This window comes from Leucopleurus acutus (assembly GCF_964270905.1).
Source record: "Leucopleurus acutus genome assembly, chromosome: 10".
NCBI classification, from domain to species: domain Eukaryota; kingdom Metazoa; phylum Chordata; class Mammalia; order Artiodactyla; family Delphinidae; genus Leucopleurus; species Leucopleurus acutus.
In genome coordinates this window covers 86,049,236-86,065,921 of record NC_139153.1, presented here as the reverse complement: position 1 = coordinate 86,065,921, position 16,686 = coordinate 86,049,236, and the positions used below count along the sequence as shown (strand labels likewise).

Sequence of the window (16,686 nt, the reverse complement as noted above, 5' to 3'; positions counted from 1 at the left end):
TTATTATGGCATTTTAAAGGGAATGAAACCTTGCCCAACTTCACAGAAACAATTTGGTATTATCATCTACTTGTATAAATTAAGAATAAATGGATAGCTTTAAACCAACAAAGCTCAAAAGTACTCTATACATATTTTCTATTTATCTTTATCCCCATTGTGATAGCATGCTGCATGGTGATTTGCAATAACGATTGTATCTTTTTTCAAGAACAACTAGGATAACTGAGAAGAATAAAAGTAGAGTCATAGAAAAAATAGCCACAGTGTACAAAGGAGTCACAGCACGTTATATGAGTGGAGAAATACCTGTCCCCTGTCTGGTAGTACCAAGTAGTAGTAGTAATTCTGCCAGACACCGTATTAAACACATTTAAGCAGAAATGGCCTTGTTCTCGGGTACTGTGCTGCTACTTTCTAAATAGGCAAAATTGACATGGAGCCCCAGGAGATGACTTAGTACCAAGGAGGAACAAATTGTCAATGCTCACAACATAAACACATTTGGTATTTATGTGCAGTAAATAGAGTTTGGTCATGGAAATGGAGAAGGAAATTTTTCTTCTTCCTCGAGGAAAATGTCTTGATAAAGATATAGTTACAATTACCCAAAGTAAATGTGTAAGTGCTAAGCTATTAGTATACAAGAGAGAAAATGGAGTTGCCCCACCGATTAGCAAAGTGTGGTACATAGTAAGTGCTCAGTAAATGTTTATTGAAGAAATGAAAGTGGTGTTCTAGAAAAGGGGGTGGGTTCGTAAGTCTAAGGGAAGGGGAAGGAAATTCAGACGCAGTGACGGGCTTGGGATGCAAGAGCTTAAGTCCTAGGATATTCAAATAACTATTAAAAAATGGGATTTGGCCATTTGATAAATAAACTAAAGGTCAACCTCAAAAATATCCACCTTCTTCAAGGTTCCCAAACCCTGAAAAAAGTAGGTTTGGTTGCTGAAGACTCATCCCAGCCTGGTATATACTAAAGACTCATTATTGTACCACATTGCGGAAGAGGAAAATCTCCTTGCTAGTAATAATAACTCCTACCACCTACAAAACAAAAAGCTCAAATCAACCATTCTCATTTACAAAGAGAATATGAAATCCTGAAAAATGGAACAGGGAAAAACGGAACTCCTCAAAATCTCTCAGATAAGCTTCAGCATGGACTGTGATATGTCAACACTCTTCACTAAAGGAAGACAGGTCGAAGCACTTACACACGAAAGCCTCCCTCCCCTGGACTCCTGGCATCAGTGCCCTACAATTGCATGAGGTTGTCACCTCTTAGCCAGTGTAGGCCAGCATGGCAATTTCTAGAAATCATTAGCCATTGATATACCCTTTGACTCTGGGAAAACTGGTTTCTCCTCTTTTTCCCCCTTTTGTAAAACTAGGGAAATGCTGTTTACCTAATTCTGAGGATTTGTAGATGAGGCTTATAAAATATCAGATTAAAATCCATAGTTGAGATGTTCTAAAGCATCTAAAGCATCAGAATCGTACCATTACCCAGTGTTTGGAATTTGTCACCCTTAATTTCAATTGTCACCACAAATGTAGGCATAATGGACCTACACACACACACACACACACACACTCAACACTGAGTGCTACTCTGAGCAGGATACTCTGCTGGGTGCTTGTCTGTGTATCACGTGTGAATAATGGCCGAGGAGCTGTTGATAGTCTAATGGACCAAGTCCCCATCCTGGTTTTATTTCACCACAGGGCTGGCAATAGGAAGAGGAAGTTGGGGAGGGGGGAAGGGTAGTAAATTCCACGGCTACTTCTTCCTGTCACACTGTCACCTCCCACCATCAGCATCTCACAGACATTCCTGATATCAGACCCCTCCCGAACCAAGTCTAGGTCTGGGCCCTACTTCAGAACCTATGATGAAACACCCGGCCGGGGTAACCCAATTTTAGTTTCTCCCTGAAAAGTAGAAGAACTACACTTCAGAAACTCCCCATTGGTTTGGATCCACATTTCTCTATGATAAGGTATAGAGAAGTTCAGAGCTAACTTCAGAGGCAGCGGAATCAAGGGAATGCCGTGAAATTTGTCTGGGTCCTTGATGGGCAGGGAAGGAGAGAGGAGCTACTTAGAAGTAATAGGTAGCATCTATGAAAAGGGAGTTTGGCAAGCCAAAGCCTGAAGCCAGGGCAAAAAATCAAGATGAGACACTCCATACATCATTCTCTTTCAGAGGATCAACTGCTACAAGAACCTCAGTCTGGACCTCAGTGTCCCCACCCCTATAATTCCAGGTCCATCCCCTCAACCTCTGCCTTTCTCCTCAGACCCAAACCCCATGGGATCCCCAACCTCAAGACTCTGGCCGACACCAAGAATTTGACCTGGGGCAGCTCTGCATCCCTGGGCACCAGGGTAACGCGAGTTCCTGGCATTCAATATGGAACTTCTAGTTCATTTCCCACCAGGAACATTACGGTACGCTGCAGCTACCTCCATGGCGCCACGAGTACAATGGCAGAATTAAGACGCATTATGGGTTAGATAGAACTGTACGGGCCACTTGTACGGAAAATGTGATGCAATTACCAAAATACCTACTTAAAACAAATTTCTGCAGTAAAATCTTCCAAAGGTTTGGAAATACCTACACAATTCAACAGCTCACAAACTTCTCCTTCTGAAAACAAAGAGTATCTTCACATCCCAACCCTCAGCTACATGAAAAATAGCCCCCAAGAGAAGTTTACTGCCTCAACCTGACATCAGCTGGAAAAGAATGCCTTTCTCACAGTGCTGCACCATCCAATGTACAAAGTGTGTAAGAGGGCAGGATATGAACAGAATCTTTTCTAGAAAGGTCTAGGTTCTTACTCCTCTCAAACTGAGATAAACATCTTACTGGTATTCAGCCAGCCTCTAATTTCTCAATATCCCAGCTTGAAAGTGAGAGTATATACAGGCATACCTCATTTTATCGTGCTTTGCAGATACTGCACTTTTTACAGATTGAAGGTCAGTGGCAACCCTGCGTTGTCAGACGATGGTTAGCATTTTTTCGACAATAAAGTATTTTTTAATTAAGGCATATACACTGGATTTTTTTAGACATAATGGTATTGCACCCTTAGCAGACCACAGTATAATGTAAACATAACTTTTATATGCACTGAGAAATCAAAATATTTGTGTGACTTGCTTTATTGTGTTATTTGCGTCATTGTGGTAGTCTGGAACAAAACCCACAATTGCTCCAAAGTATGCCTGTATTCCTAAACTAATTTTTATTACTAGAATTTGAATAGCACAATAAAACTTCAAGGGATTACTAAGACCCCTGCTTTGTGAAGTCATCTTGGTGCCTTCTTATATACTTTCCTCCGGTACAGGACATCCTTAGTGGGTGATACTTGGGAGAGCACATTTGGAAAACATGCTTCCTGTTTTTATCTTGAGTCTCTTGGGACTGCGAACCGTGCAAGTGCCTGAGCTGGCTCATCAGCTGAACCAAAGAAGCTCAAGTTTCCATGTCCCCTGATCTGACTCTGAGGATGGACCGCAGTAATGCTTCATGCTTGAGGCGACGCAGCAAACCATGTGCAGTTTGTAGCCATTAGAAAAATTCAAGAGCATGACTGCCCAAGGGCAGTCACCCAGCAAGGTCATAATATTCAGACACCCATTCCCGGCACTGCATCTGCTCCCTATCATTAATCAGGAGTCTAAACATCACACGTTCCTTGGAAACAATCAGTGAACGATACTGGGAGCAAGCTAGGAACTGCATCAAGGGTACTAATCCGTGTGTGCACACGTGCACGCCCACACATGGAAACAGAAAGAGAATCACATCCTTCAAAATAAAACAAGTCTTGGCAATTCACTGGCGGTCCAGTGGTTAGGACTCTGCCCTTTCACTGCAAGGGGCACAGGTTTGAAGAGAAAACAGGTCTTGTTTTTGCTTACATTTTAATACTCTGCTTTTAAAAAGTATTTATAATTATCAATACCGCATAAACCATAGCGATAACAGACCGGGATATTTTCTCTATAGATTTCCCAATATTCTAAGGAGCCCTAAACCCACTATACTTCCTGTGTTCCAAGGGGTCTAAAAAACACTAATTCTTTTTCATGTAAAAAATTATTAAAAATATCAACGAATACAATCAATCCCAAAACACTATACAATATTTCAAAGCAATCATCATTACAGCTTTGCTCAGAGAGGAGAGAATAGCTAGGTAACAGCCTCTAAAACCTATCTCAAGGCACCACTCAGGTGGAAAGTGCAAGGAAAACATACGCTGGTCAGTTAAGCTGGCATTTAAATGCAGCACTAAAAATGCATTTCACGCCCAACTTCATCAATCACCAACCAATCTTACTTTGCATCTTGGCTACCAAAAGAAAATGGGATTTGTTTCCCTGAAGAAATATGTCACTGCTCTGCTTGAATTATTAAGCTTTATTATTACAGAGAGAAACTGAGTCGGAAAAAAAGAAGAAACAAGAAAAAGAAATAAAATTAGACCCAGGTTGCCATCTACAGACTGTTATCAGCACTGCTCACTTATGAAGCATTAGATATCAGAGTATCAGTAAATATCAGCAGTAAAATAAAAGGATAAATGTATGACTACAATCGTAATGATAAAAATCAAGATAGCCTACAAAGTCTCCTTTTTTCTAATTAACGTGAGAACACTAAAGAACACTGGTCAAAAATCTGCACAATTTAACATACGCTAGAAAGGAATCATCGATATGCATCCTAACTCTTAAAATTTAACACTTAGAAATAAAATTGAATAGATTACTTAATTCCAAATTTTAAATATTTTTAAGCAGCAAAGACTGTTTCATCTCTATAATCAAATTCTTGCATTTTTTATGCCATATTTGTATATATTGAGAAATGATTACCACAGTAAGTCTAGTCAACATCTGTCCCCACACATGGTTACAAAACGCTTTTTCTTGTAATAACTTTTAAGCTCTACTCTCAGCAACTTTCAAATGTGCAATACAGTATTAAATTCTTGCACTTTTGATTCACTGACTCACCATACACCTTCCCTTTCATTTTGCTTCAAGTCCTTATTGCTTTTCCCTTTCTAAGGAATAAGAGCCCTCTGGAGGCATGAATGTCCAAAATCGTGCACTTGGTTCTAATTACTAAAACAGATGTCATTACAGCAAAAAGCAACTGCAATAATAAATGAATATGGAGGCTAAAGGAGTAATAAAAAAGAGAGAGAGATAAAGACAGATACTTTTGATAACATAACACAGAAAATTTCTATAGCCAAAGACATCTGGAGGGAGATCTGATAAGGAGAAATAGCTCAATTTTCAAAAGTAGGGATTTAAGCTAATAAACTTATCAAGTGATGATTTAATCTCATAAACTACACAAAACCTTTTTTTCATTTTCCCTGGGAAAATTGATTTTGGAAGCCAAGATTCATTTTCCAGGTCATATGTTCTCTCCATCAAGATGAAAAGATACAAAATGCTTCGTCTAAACTCTTATATATGCTTCTAGATCTGTGGTATAAGCCTCTTACTGGGGGAAAAAAAAAATTCCCCAAACCTTCATGTGAAAGACAGCAGCCGTAGTTCTATGTTAACACTGAGATACAGCAGTGAAAAACGTATCACCTGCACATTATAAAACTAGATTGCAAAATGTACACTTAACATGGACAATTAAAACAACTGCAGGATTCTCTAAAGACACAGCAAGAACAGCTGAGGGCTTCTACCTTTTCTTAGCACTTTAAGAATGTGACTTGTTTCCGTGGTCAACATGTTTTTGTTACTTTGACCCCCACAGATACAACTATTGTTGAAAACTATTTGTGAATTTCTATAAAAACAAAAACACTGATGGGGGAGTGGGATGAATTGGGAGATTGCAATTGACATACATACACTATTATGTATAAAATAGATAACCAATAAGAACCTGCTGTATAAAAAATAAAATAAAATTCAAAAAGAAATAGAGAAAAAAAGTAAGTAAAAAGAGTGGATATATGTATAACTGATAAACTTTGCTGTACAGCGGAAACTAATGCAACATTGTAAATCAACTATACTCTAATAAAAAATTTTTTAAAAACACTGATAATTCAACTTTTTAATAAAGTTTACTTTCCTGTGAAACACGGAAATGCTGATTCAGCCTCTTGTGTTCCCAAGTTTCCACGAATGAAATCACCTGAAGAGATGATGGTCCCCTTTCTTTTCAGGGACAACTACTGAATCTAACTAAAGACTTTCAAAAAATATATTGGAAGTAGGAGTTGGTATTTTCATAAGCTAGTAAGAGCCTTGCAGAAAATAAAAAAGTAGCACTTTATAAGAGCCTTTAATCAAAAATAATTCATGAAGAGTTTAACATGAGTCCTGTTTCTTAGTGGGTTTTAAAGTGTTACAGAGACTTATCTATTTTGTAACGTCCATCATTCATGCATCAATATTTATTAAGCGTCTCATCTGTCAGACCTGTGCTAATTGTTGGGGACTGAAAACAAAAAAAACAGTAAGACATAGCTCACGGCCTTGGGAGTTTCACAATCTAGTATATACTGATTAAAATAAACCCTCTATTCTTTTTTTTTAATATTTATTTATTTATTTGGCTGCACTGGGTCTTCGTTGTGGCATGCGGGACCTAGTTCCCTGACCAGGGATCAAACCCAGGTCTCCTGCATTGGGAACGCTGAGTCTTAACCACTGGAGCACCAGGTTAGTCCCAACCCTCTATTATTTTTAATGCTCATGGCATGGCATGCTTTTCCAGCCTAGCTTTTTCCTTTGGTGCCTACCATACAACAAGCATTCAATAAACATCCTTTGACTGCATTTTACTGGCCTCCCTGTTTCAGAGTCACCAGAAAGGATTGCACAGACTTAAAGGCAAAAGCAAAACTTTGAAGATAAGTCTTAATATGAGCCCACATGTTGAAGAATGCTAACGGGGCTAAAAGAAGTTAAGTGACTTGCCCGAAGTCGAGAGCAGAACTGGGACAAGAATCTAGGATTTTCAACTTCCAGCTAATCTCCACCATTTAAATCTCTGAAGATTTTAAAACCCCTCCACTTTCTTCTCTATGGAATTGGCTCCTTCCATTTCACCTGTTCTTTTAACTTAGTCTCACACATTTTCCTTCTGAAACTTTAATCATCTGAGCAGCGTCTTCTAAACACTCACACAAGTTCATGGTGTCTCCTCAGCTGTGAAGCCCACTTGAGCTGTAATTCTAATGTGACACTTCATGTGGACTTTGAAGTGAGCTGGAGCTCCCAGCTGGAAGCCAAGCTCTGGCCATGAATCTGAAACTTGATCCCATTCATCCTTTTCCAGGGCAGCCTGGCATGTCTTCCAGTGGGGGTAAGTGGATCCCAGGGGGAAGAAGAAGCCGTCACTCCTCCAGCCTTGTCCCAGCCAGCCCCCGGCCGACAGCATCACTCCACCCTCGTGCGCTCGCCCCACTGAGACCATGCTCCGAGTGAAGCCAAAAAGAGCTTGTCTTCACAAAAAACTAACATGAAAAGTTCACAATTCTTTTGGCACTCACCCTTAGTTTATCACACTTTTACCTTGAAATCTTGTACTAATGCAAAATGTTTTAAATTATTTTATACCATCTCTCGCCTGGTCATGCAAGACACGTAACTAACTTGGTACATATTGTTTATTGGTAAAGTTGTGTGTGTGTGTGTGTTCTCTTGGATATCAGTAAAATCGGTGAAATATCTTTTTGGAAAAAGTGATCTGTGACTAAAAGCAATTCGTAATGAATGTGAACAAGGGTTGTATATACATAAATAAGAGAGATCAACAGTGGTTGGCAAAAATGTTAATCGAGCCCTTTTAGCTGGAACACAGGATGGTAAAAGTTACCTTTTCCGATACGACCACTCAAGACATATTTTACCTCAAAACACATGTCCTTGGGACTTCCCTGGTGGTGCAGTGGTTAAGAATCCGCCTGCCAATGCAGGGGACACGGGTTCGATCCCTGATCCAGGAATATCCCACATGCCGCGGAGCAACTAAACCCATGCGCCACAACTGCTGAGCCTGTGCTCTAGAGCCCACAAGCCACAACTACTGAGCCCATATGCCACAACTACTGAAGACTGTGCGCCTAGAGCCCGCGCTCTACAACAAGAGAAGCCACTGCAATGAGAAGCCCACGCGCCGCAACGAAGAGTAGCCCCCGCTCGCCACAACTAGAGAAAGTCCATGCGCAGCAACAAAGACCCAAAGCAGCCCAAAATATTTTTTTGATAAAAAATTTAAAAAGCACACGTACTCGTAGCAGAATCTCTAATTACAAATAGAAATTAAGCATGAAAAACAGCAGCATCTCTCATACGCAGAAAGTCTTCTTTGAAAACTCTCATATAGGACAATAAGGAGTCTTTTCTGTAGGCCCAGGAAAACAAATGGATCTATTTACAAATTAAAATTGTATCACAGCCTTAAGATAATGATAATCTATAATAATAATAACAACAAACTTACCACTGTTTGGAATTGTTTGCGGCGAACTCTTTAACTTTACATTCTGTTTCCCTTTCGTGGGTTTTTCTGAATTCACATCTTCTTTTTTCCCTTTCCTCTTTGGAGGCTGAGGAGATGAGTTGTCGCTGGATCCGACTGTTGACTTAGATTGGCGATCATTTCCCTACATGGCAAAAGATTAGACCCTTACTATCAGCTGATGAACTCCCTAAGCGATTAGTATTCAGTACAAGTCACTAACTAGTGGTAAAAAGGGCAGGGGCGGGAGATGGGGGTATTGTACTGATTCTGCTGCTGTCCACTACCTACATTAACTCTTCTTGGTGACAGAGGAAGGGTCTATCAGAGGAAGGAGAATAAAAATAATAGCACTTGGCAATTGTTGAGTACTTAATTGTACCAGGTGTTCTATGAAATTGCCTCACTCAGTCCTCATAACCTGAGAGACAGGTACTGTTATCACCCCATTATATACACAAGCAAATGAGGCTTAGTGGTTAAGCCTGCCCAAGGTCAGCCAGCCAGCAAGGAGCAGAGCGGGTCCACTGTCTTAACCTTCCTCTCCCTCCTGCACCTTTCAGAAGAATCAGCAGCCAGCTATTGGATGAGGAATAATGACAAACCCGTTTGATCAGTTAATCTAGAAATACCTTCTTAACTGGTCGTCACTGTGAGTGTATCGGTATCATCATACAAGCACTGTGCTTGTAGAAATCCTCTGATATTGACTCATCTGTTGGTGACTGCCATGGTCTCTATGAATCACAAACCCAGAGCAACACAGACACAAGCAGCTCACGACCACATGCCCTTCATTCCTGCAAGGCGGCCCCCAATGATCACACTTTTGGTGGTTGCCTCTGATTCCCGTGTGCCTCTCGAAACGAAGACCTTGCATCTGCAAAGTGAGCTTCTCAGCACGAAGGTGAGGTTGAGTTCAGTGGCTCCTGTCACTGGCCCATATACAGCTCCTGGGGAGCCACATAGAATCACTACAGTGGTGGCTACTGCACCCAAGGAACAGCTGTGCTGATACTCAGCCACTGCTTGGCCATTGCGAGAAACACCCTCCTAACAAGACAGCCTTGGCCTTCAGACGCTCAGGTGCTACACTTACCTGAGTGTACAAGGTGTGAGGCTGCAGGTAGTAGAAAGAATGCACGTTTTAGAGACCCAAAATACCCATGTCAGGGCCACTGCACTGCCACTAACCACCTATGGGACCTTGCGGTAACTAACTCCTACCTTCTTTGAGCCTGAATCCTTATCAATTGAATGGGGTCGATGTGCCTGCCGTGAGGTCCATCATTAGGATGAAATGGTAACGTTTATAAAGTAATGAGTACAGTGCCTGGCATGTAGTTTTGTTCAAAGACTATCAGAGCGCTTCCTTCAAGAGCAGAGAGTTAATATCTTTTTCTTAAAAATCACACCAAACTCACACAATATTGGGTGCAATCTTTATGCAACATCTGTAGTATGCTAGTATCTGAAAATAAGTGTAGCAATATTAAACAAACAAATCTGCCTAGAAACCTACTATAACTGCCCATTTTAAACATTTATATATTCAGTCATCCAGAAGCATTTAAATAGTTTTAGCTATCACCCAATTAAGAATAGAAAAATTCACAGCCTTACAAATGAAGTTATTTATGCTATTTTGTCATAGCCTACAAGAAAATGAATTATGCATAAATTTATTAACATTATGAAAACTTGTCCAAACCTATAACACTTTTTTTGCATAATTTAATTTCCTATTCCAAATGCAATTTAAACATACAGTTTCCATTTAATTATTGCATTAACTGCAACCAGAGTTGGGTTTTTTTTCTTTCCTTTTCTTTAATGATTCTTCCTCACAAGGCCATAAACTTTCAGGCAGGAAAAATGGCTAATGTGATTATAGAAGAGATTCCAAAACCATCATGTGAGAAGAAACCAATGCCCCGGTCTCACATTCTAGTCTATTTGCAAACAAGTCTATTCGTCCCAAGACTCTAAAACTTTAAAAGCCTTGAATGAGAGGAGTAACCCTTCTAGCAAGCCTACTAGAGTGTTCAGAGATGCTGTTGAACTTTCAAGGACTGAAATGAAACTTAAAGAATGAGAAACTCTGGATCTCAGCATAATGGTTTTTTACCACTCTCTGGGAAAACTCTTATTCACAAAGGGGTAAAACGAGGGAGAAGCAGATGCCCCATCCTGGAGTGTCTGGGGATTCATATAATTTTAAAAATCAGGGCTTCCCTGGTGGCACAGTGGTTAAGAGTCCGCCTGCCGATGCAGGGGACACGGGTTCGTGCCCCGGTCTGGGAAGATCCCACATGCCGCGGAGTGGCTAGGTCCGTGAGTCACGGCCGCTGGGCCTGCGGGTCCGGAGCCTGTGCTCCGCAACGGGAGAGGCCGCAACAGTGAGAGGCCCGCATACGGCAAAAAAAAAAAATCAACTCTGTTGTTGAATACACAGGAAGTTCTGATTTACTACACCTCTATTAGGGACACTCCAAAGGGCGATTTGGGAGCATCAAGAAAGACTAGTCGATTCCAATAACTATATGACGCATGGTTTTGGTAATTGACACTCATGCAATCAAATATTGATTAATGACTAACTGCCGGACACTTGGTGAGTAAGAACTAAATTAAACTGAGTAAAAAGGAAGAACTGTTTTGTAATTTGAAGACGGGAAAGAATTTAAATGCTTTTCTTTTTAAAAAAGAAAACATGTCGTATAGCACAGGGAACTCTACTCAATATTCTGTAATAACCTAAATGGGAAAAGAATCTGAAAAAGAATAGACATGTGTATATGTATAACTGAATCACTTTGCTGTACACCTGAAACTAATACAACATTATAAATCAACTATACTGCAATATAAAATAAAAATTAGAAAAAGAAAATATTGATTCATCTAAAAAAATGAAATAGATATATAATAAACACAAAGATATAAATAAATTATATAATATAAATTATATATACTCATTTGTATAGTTAATTATATAAATTATAGATAATATGTAAATAAGTTATAGAGAAAGGGAAGGGCAAAGGAATGGAGAGATGGATTTTCCTTTCTTTTCTGAGACTTCTGCATGTGACTCATAACCTGGATACATGGATAGTCATTGCTATATTTGTGGGGCATAGGGAATAGGGGAGTTCTGCCATCTCATAAGAGCTATGATAGTTGATAAAACAATATTACTAAGTACCTCTTGTGTGCTTAATACTCATAACCCCAAATATTTACCAAATGTATAGATAGGTATTATTATCACTATTTTACAGATAAAGGAATTAACTTTCTCAAGTTTACCCAGGTCTGATTTTTCCGCTACACTGAACCTTCCTAATACCCAAGACACTAGAAACAGCTATTATGCAGAATGGTTCCCTAAAAAAGCTACCTGGAAGTAACAGATGATGACTTTTCCCCAAAGTGGAAGAAATCAAGAAGCAGCCAAATTTTACAGCGTGTCCCACGTGAAAACTAGACCCCATGTGACACTTCAACCACTGTCCTGCCTTTGCCACACACACATACCAAAATATCTGATAGGAATAGAAAACCTCTGGCCCAAACAAACAAAAAACTAAAAAGAGCCCTTTGATCATCCCTCACTCTACTGAAACTGGGATTTTTTCAGTAATTCCCTAGGCTCTTTCCAACAAGATCCAATCAACTCAGGTTTCTTTCATTACCAAGGTGGACTCATTTTCAGCTCCCATGAACATGTGTCAAAGACATATGGCCCATAAAGCATCAAGTTTAAAATAATTTTGTGAGGGATTTGCCGCACACAGCAGCCTTCACAGTGTGTGTATTTCAGCGATGCACCCAGGAGACCTTCTGAGCAAAGGACCAGACCCAGACTTAGGCTGGCATTTCTCTCACTGCGCATCTAGTGATGGGAAGTGTGAGAAACCCTTTTATCCAAATTGCACTCCGTTTCCCAAAGGGCAAAATGGAATTTGGGAAGCATTTGGAATTGACCTTCCTTCACCGTGACTTTGATCATGCCGTTTTCTTACCAAAAGCTTAGCAATTACAATATTTGAACCTGTAAATTACTGATCACAAGATACATCAGCCACATGGTAATAAGGACAACTAAAGACAATTTAACGTCATCTTTGGCTCTTTCAAATACGTCCCTGATTTTACATCTCTTCCACTAGAGGGTGCTTGGATTCCGTGTGGTGAGAACTCACAGCTAGAGAACAGCCTCCCGGCCGGTGGGTTATTTTTTCAAACTTAATAGGAATTCAGAGGATTCCTTTTGTTTTCAAGGCTAGAATCACAAGGTAAAATTATTCTTAATGTGCTCATCTCTGTGACTCCCCAGTCTGAACAGTGGTAACTTCTGGCATTCCCTGGCTGTTTTGAAAGGGTCTGGTGGACCCCCCGGAACCCCCCAGCCCTGTTACCCACACTCCCTACCACAAGGGTGGGGCCTCGCGGACACATCACCCCTGCACAGCAGGGTCCTCTATGCAGACTATGGCAGCTTTCTCTCTCTCTCTCTTTTTTTGTTTGAAGTTCTATCAGGCCCCCACTCACACTCTCCTTCATGCTGCAATACAGCCATTCCTAGAAGGCGGTGTGGAGAAATGATTTCCTAAAAATCCAGTTGTGTCCCCTTTGATTTGCATCACGGGTTCGGAGATGCCTTCCCTTGGATTGGACAGTAGTTCCGAAAGTCTTAAGCCTGCTCGCCTATAGTCCCATTCACTCACAGCCCCACTCAGTGCCAAGCGGTTAACGATCTTAAAAACACGTACATTCTCCAGGGAACCAATTAATTAAAGGAAAGGAGCAAACTGATCCTTCTCTTAAAAACCAAGTTTGTGCTTTTGGAACGCCTGACATAGAATATCCCCTCTGTGCAGCTCACAGCACTCACTCACACATCCACTAGACGGGTTTCCTGAGAACCTACTGTGTGCCCGGCGGGTTACTCCCCTTGGCTGAATATAACCTCCTAAAGGAGGCCCACCCTGGCCACCCAAAGGATACTGTGCCCTTTCTCACTTTCTCTTTCCATATCCTCACGCATTTCTCTTCAGGCTTATCCCTGATTAATATCACATGTGTATTTGTTTGTCTTTTTCCTCCTCCAGAATAGAAGCTTCATACATTTACAGTTTTCTCTGGAATCTCTGTCTCCCCTTCCCCACAAGCGCTAAAACAGTGCTCGGGACATAATATGGACTCAATAAACAGTTATTAGATGAACGGGTCAATCAGTGACAGCAGTTACAATACGCTCCAAGAAGAAATAGGATAGATGTCCATCTGCTCTGCTGCCTCCTGTCCACGTCACCTGCATCACTCACCTGGATGCCAGCCGTCCCACTGCCTCCTGCTTCTGTTCTTGCCCCGCCCTCCTTCTCTGTAGACAACACAGCCAGAATGATCCCTTAAAACTGCAAATCAGGGCTTCCCTGGTGGCGCAGTGGTTGAGAGTCCACCTGCCGATGCAGGAGACACGGGTTCGTGCCCTGGTCCGGGAGGATCCCACATGCCGCGGAGTGGCTGGACCCGTGAGCCATGGCCACTGAGCCTGCACGTCTGGAGCCTCTGCTCCGCAGCGGTAGAGGCCACAATGGTGAGAGGCCCGCGTACCGCAAAAAAAAAAAAAAAAAAACCTGCAAATCAAATGATACCACTCTCTACTTGTATCCCTCAAACGGTGTCCTGGTAAGGAATAAAATCCAAACTCCATGCATGGCCTACACGATCGGGCCCTGCCCGCCCCTCCAATTTAATCGCAGACCACTCCAGCCTTCTTTCTGCCCCACTCCTTTACGCCAAGCTTTTTACCAAGGGCCCTTGTGACTGTTTCTCCTGCACCCACCTTGTGTGACTGGCTCCTTTACATACATTGGCACATTAAGGTGCCAATCTCAGAGAATCTTATATCAATTAGTGTCCTAATTAGTGCCCACATTTTATTGTCCTCATAGCACTTACCACCATCTGAAATTGTTTATATATTTGTTTATTATTTATTTATTTTTGGCTGTGTCGGGTCTTAGTTGCAGCTCACAGGATCTTCATTGAGGCACGCGGGATCTTTTGTTGTGGCGTGTGAGCTCTTTGTTGCGGCCTGCAGGCTTCTCTCTTGTTGTGGCATGCGGGTTTTCTCTTCTCTAGTTGTGGCGCCCAGGCCCCAGGGCACGTGGGCTCTATAGTTTGCGGCACACGGTCTCTAGTTGAGGCGTGCGAGCTCAGTAGTTGTGGCGCGCCGGCTTGGTTGACCCGCGGCATGCGGGATCCTAGCTCCCCGATCAGGGATCGAACCCGCATCCCCTGCATTGGAAGGCGGATTCTTTACCACTGAACCACCAGGGAAGTCCCTATATTTGTTTAGAGATTGATAGTCTGTCTACCCCATTCTTCCACCCTCCCTACTCCCACACAGATACAGGCACTAGAACAAAAGTTTCTTGAGGTCTGAAACCTTGTCTGTCTGTTCATTAATCTATGCCAGTTGCTTGGAGCAATTCCTGGCACTCAGTAAGTGCTCACTAAACACACGTTGGATGGATGGCTGGATGAGCAGATGAATGGATGGATGAATCTACAGAATGCTTAGGGAGCATGCATTGTGGAAAAAGAGGTAGACTCCGCTATCGATGTATTTTTCTAAGTCATAGCATGGCAATATAATTTTGAGTCTTTGCTGTGTATGAGATGGAAATTCATCCCAAAATATAACTTGGAGTCTTAAAAGGCCACTTCCTCAAAGAGGTCTTTTCCTGACACACATATCTAAGTTCTCCTTTTACCTTCTTGCATATTGTTCTATACTTTTCCTTCATTTTAGTCACACTTTGTAATTACATATTGCTTTGTGGCATCGCCTACGTAACCCTTGTCTCCCTGAGTAGGCCAGGGCTAAGAGAGAGTGTTGTGTCTTTTTGCACAATACCATCTCCCTGGTGCTTAGTTCCATACCAGACACACAGAAGACTTCACCAATCATCATTAGATGACCCAGTATTCACAGCACAGGTCTTCCAAACAAGCGAGCAAGAAAGAGGCATGTATGTGCCTCCTGTGTATGAATTTTAAAATGGGAAACACATTATACATTTTTAATAAAAACTCAGACGCTCTAAATTTCAGAAGAGTAAGCACCTAATCCTGAAGTTCAGTAATTGTGGATGTAAAGAGCTGAGTCCTGATCTTGGTTCTGACATGAACTTTCCCTATGACCTAGGTCAGTTACTCAACTACACTTGGTCTCTGTTTAACCATCATCTTTCCAGCTGTACTGTGAGAGTTAATGAGCTCACATGGGCATGGGACGTGGAAGAGATTCCACTCCAAAGTCCTGAAGAAGAGCAAGAGGACAGAATTTCCAAACCCTAACTTCCTGGTTTTTATTTAGCTTTATTGTGGCTAAAATATATTTTTCAGTTACTAGAATTCTCTCTCTCCCCTTGCTCTCCACACACATGAAGTTTTGGGTCCTCTGTGGTTCTCACTGCTCTGTCTGTCTGTCTCTCTCTCTCTCTCTCGGCACCCACTCCCCCATCCTCTCACTCAACAGCATGAAGAACCCTGCTCCCTGCCAGGCTGTGCTGGGTGCGAGGAAAGAACACCACCATGACACGTCTCTGCTCTTCGACTATGACCATCATGTGGATGAACTTGCAAATCAACATCTGATGTCCTCAGCCTCTGCCATTTACAACTGCTAGCTGAACATTTTTCACCTAGATTCCGTGATGACACAACTCAATGCATTGGAAAGTAAGCAGGTCACTCTTTCCTCTAGTTGCCCCCTTCTTACCCATAGTACCACCATTTTCTCTGGCATCCAAGCTCAGAAACTTGCAGTTATCTTTGGCTCCAACTGCTCCATTAACCCCCTGTATCCAATCACCTAGCAATTCCTTTGTTTCTTCATGAGCAATAATCTCCTACTCCTGCTCCCTCACCACCTACCTGGTCTAGGCTCTTACCACTTTACGCCAAGGTTATGGAAGTTGCTTTGTAATTGACACCTCATCGATGGCCTCTCACCATATTAAGGTTTTCTCCACATAAAAGATCTGGCCTTTCTAGACTGGACTTGGATCAACATTATCACTTCTCTGAAGCCTTCATGAGCTTCCCTTAACTCAAGGCTAAAGACTAAACTC

At 41.6% G+C, this 16,686-nt stretch overlaps 1 protein-coding gene across 1 annotated transcript in view; it reads right to left on the bottom strand.

Annotated features, from left to right (window-relative positions):
• The window catches only part of DCDC2 (doublecortin domain containing 2), a 156,310-nt gene that overhangs the window by 81,624 nt on the left and 58,000 nt on the right, over nt 1–16,686 (bottom strand). Inside the window, exon 8 of the mRNA XM_082848486.1 lies at nt 8,519–8,681. Within this exon, the coding sequence (XP_082704612.1) occupies nt 8,519–8,681 (163 nt within the window). The remainder of the gene's footprint in view (nt 1–8,518; nt 8,682–16,686) is intronic.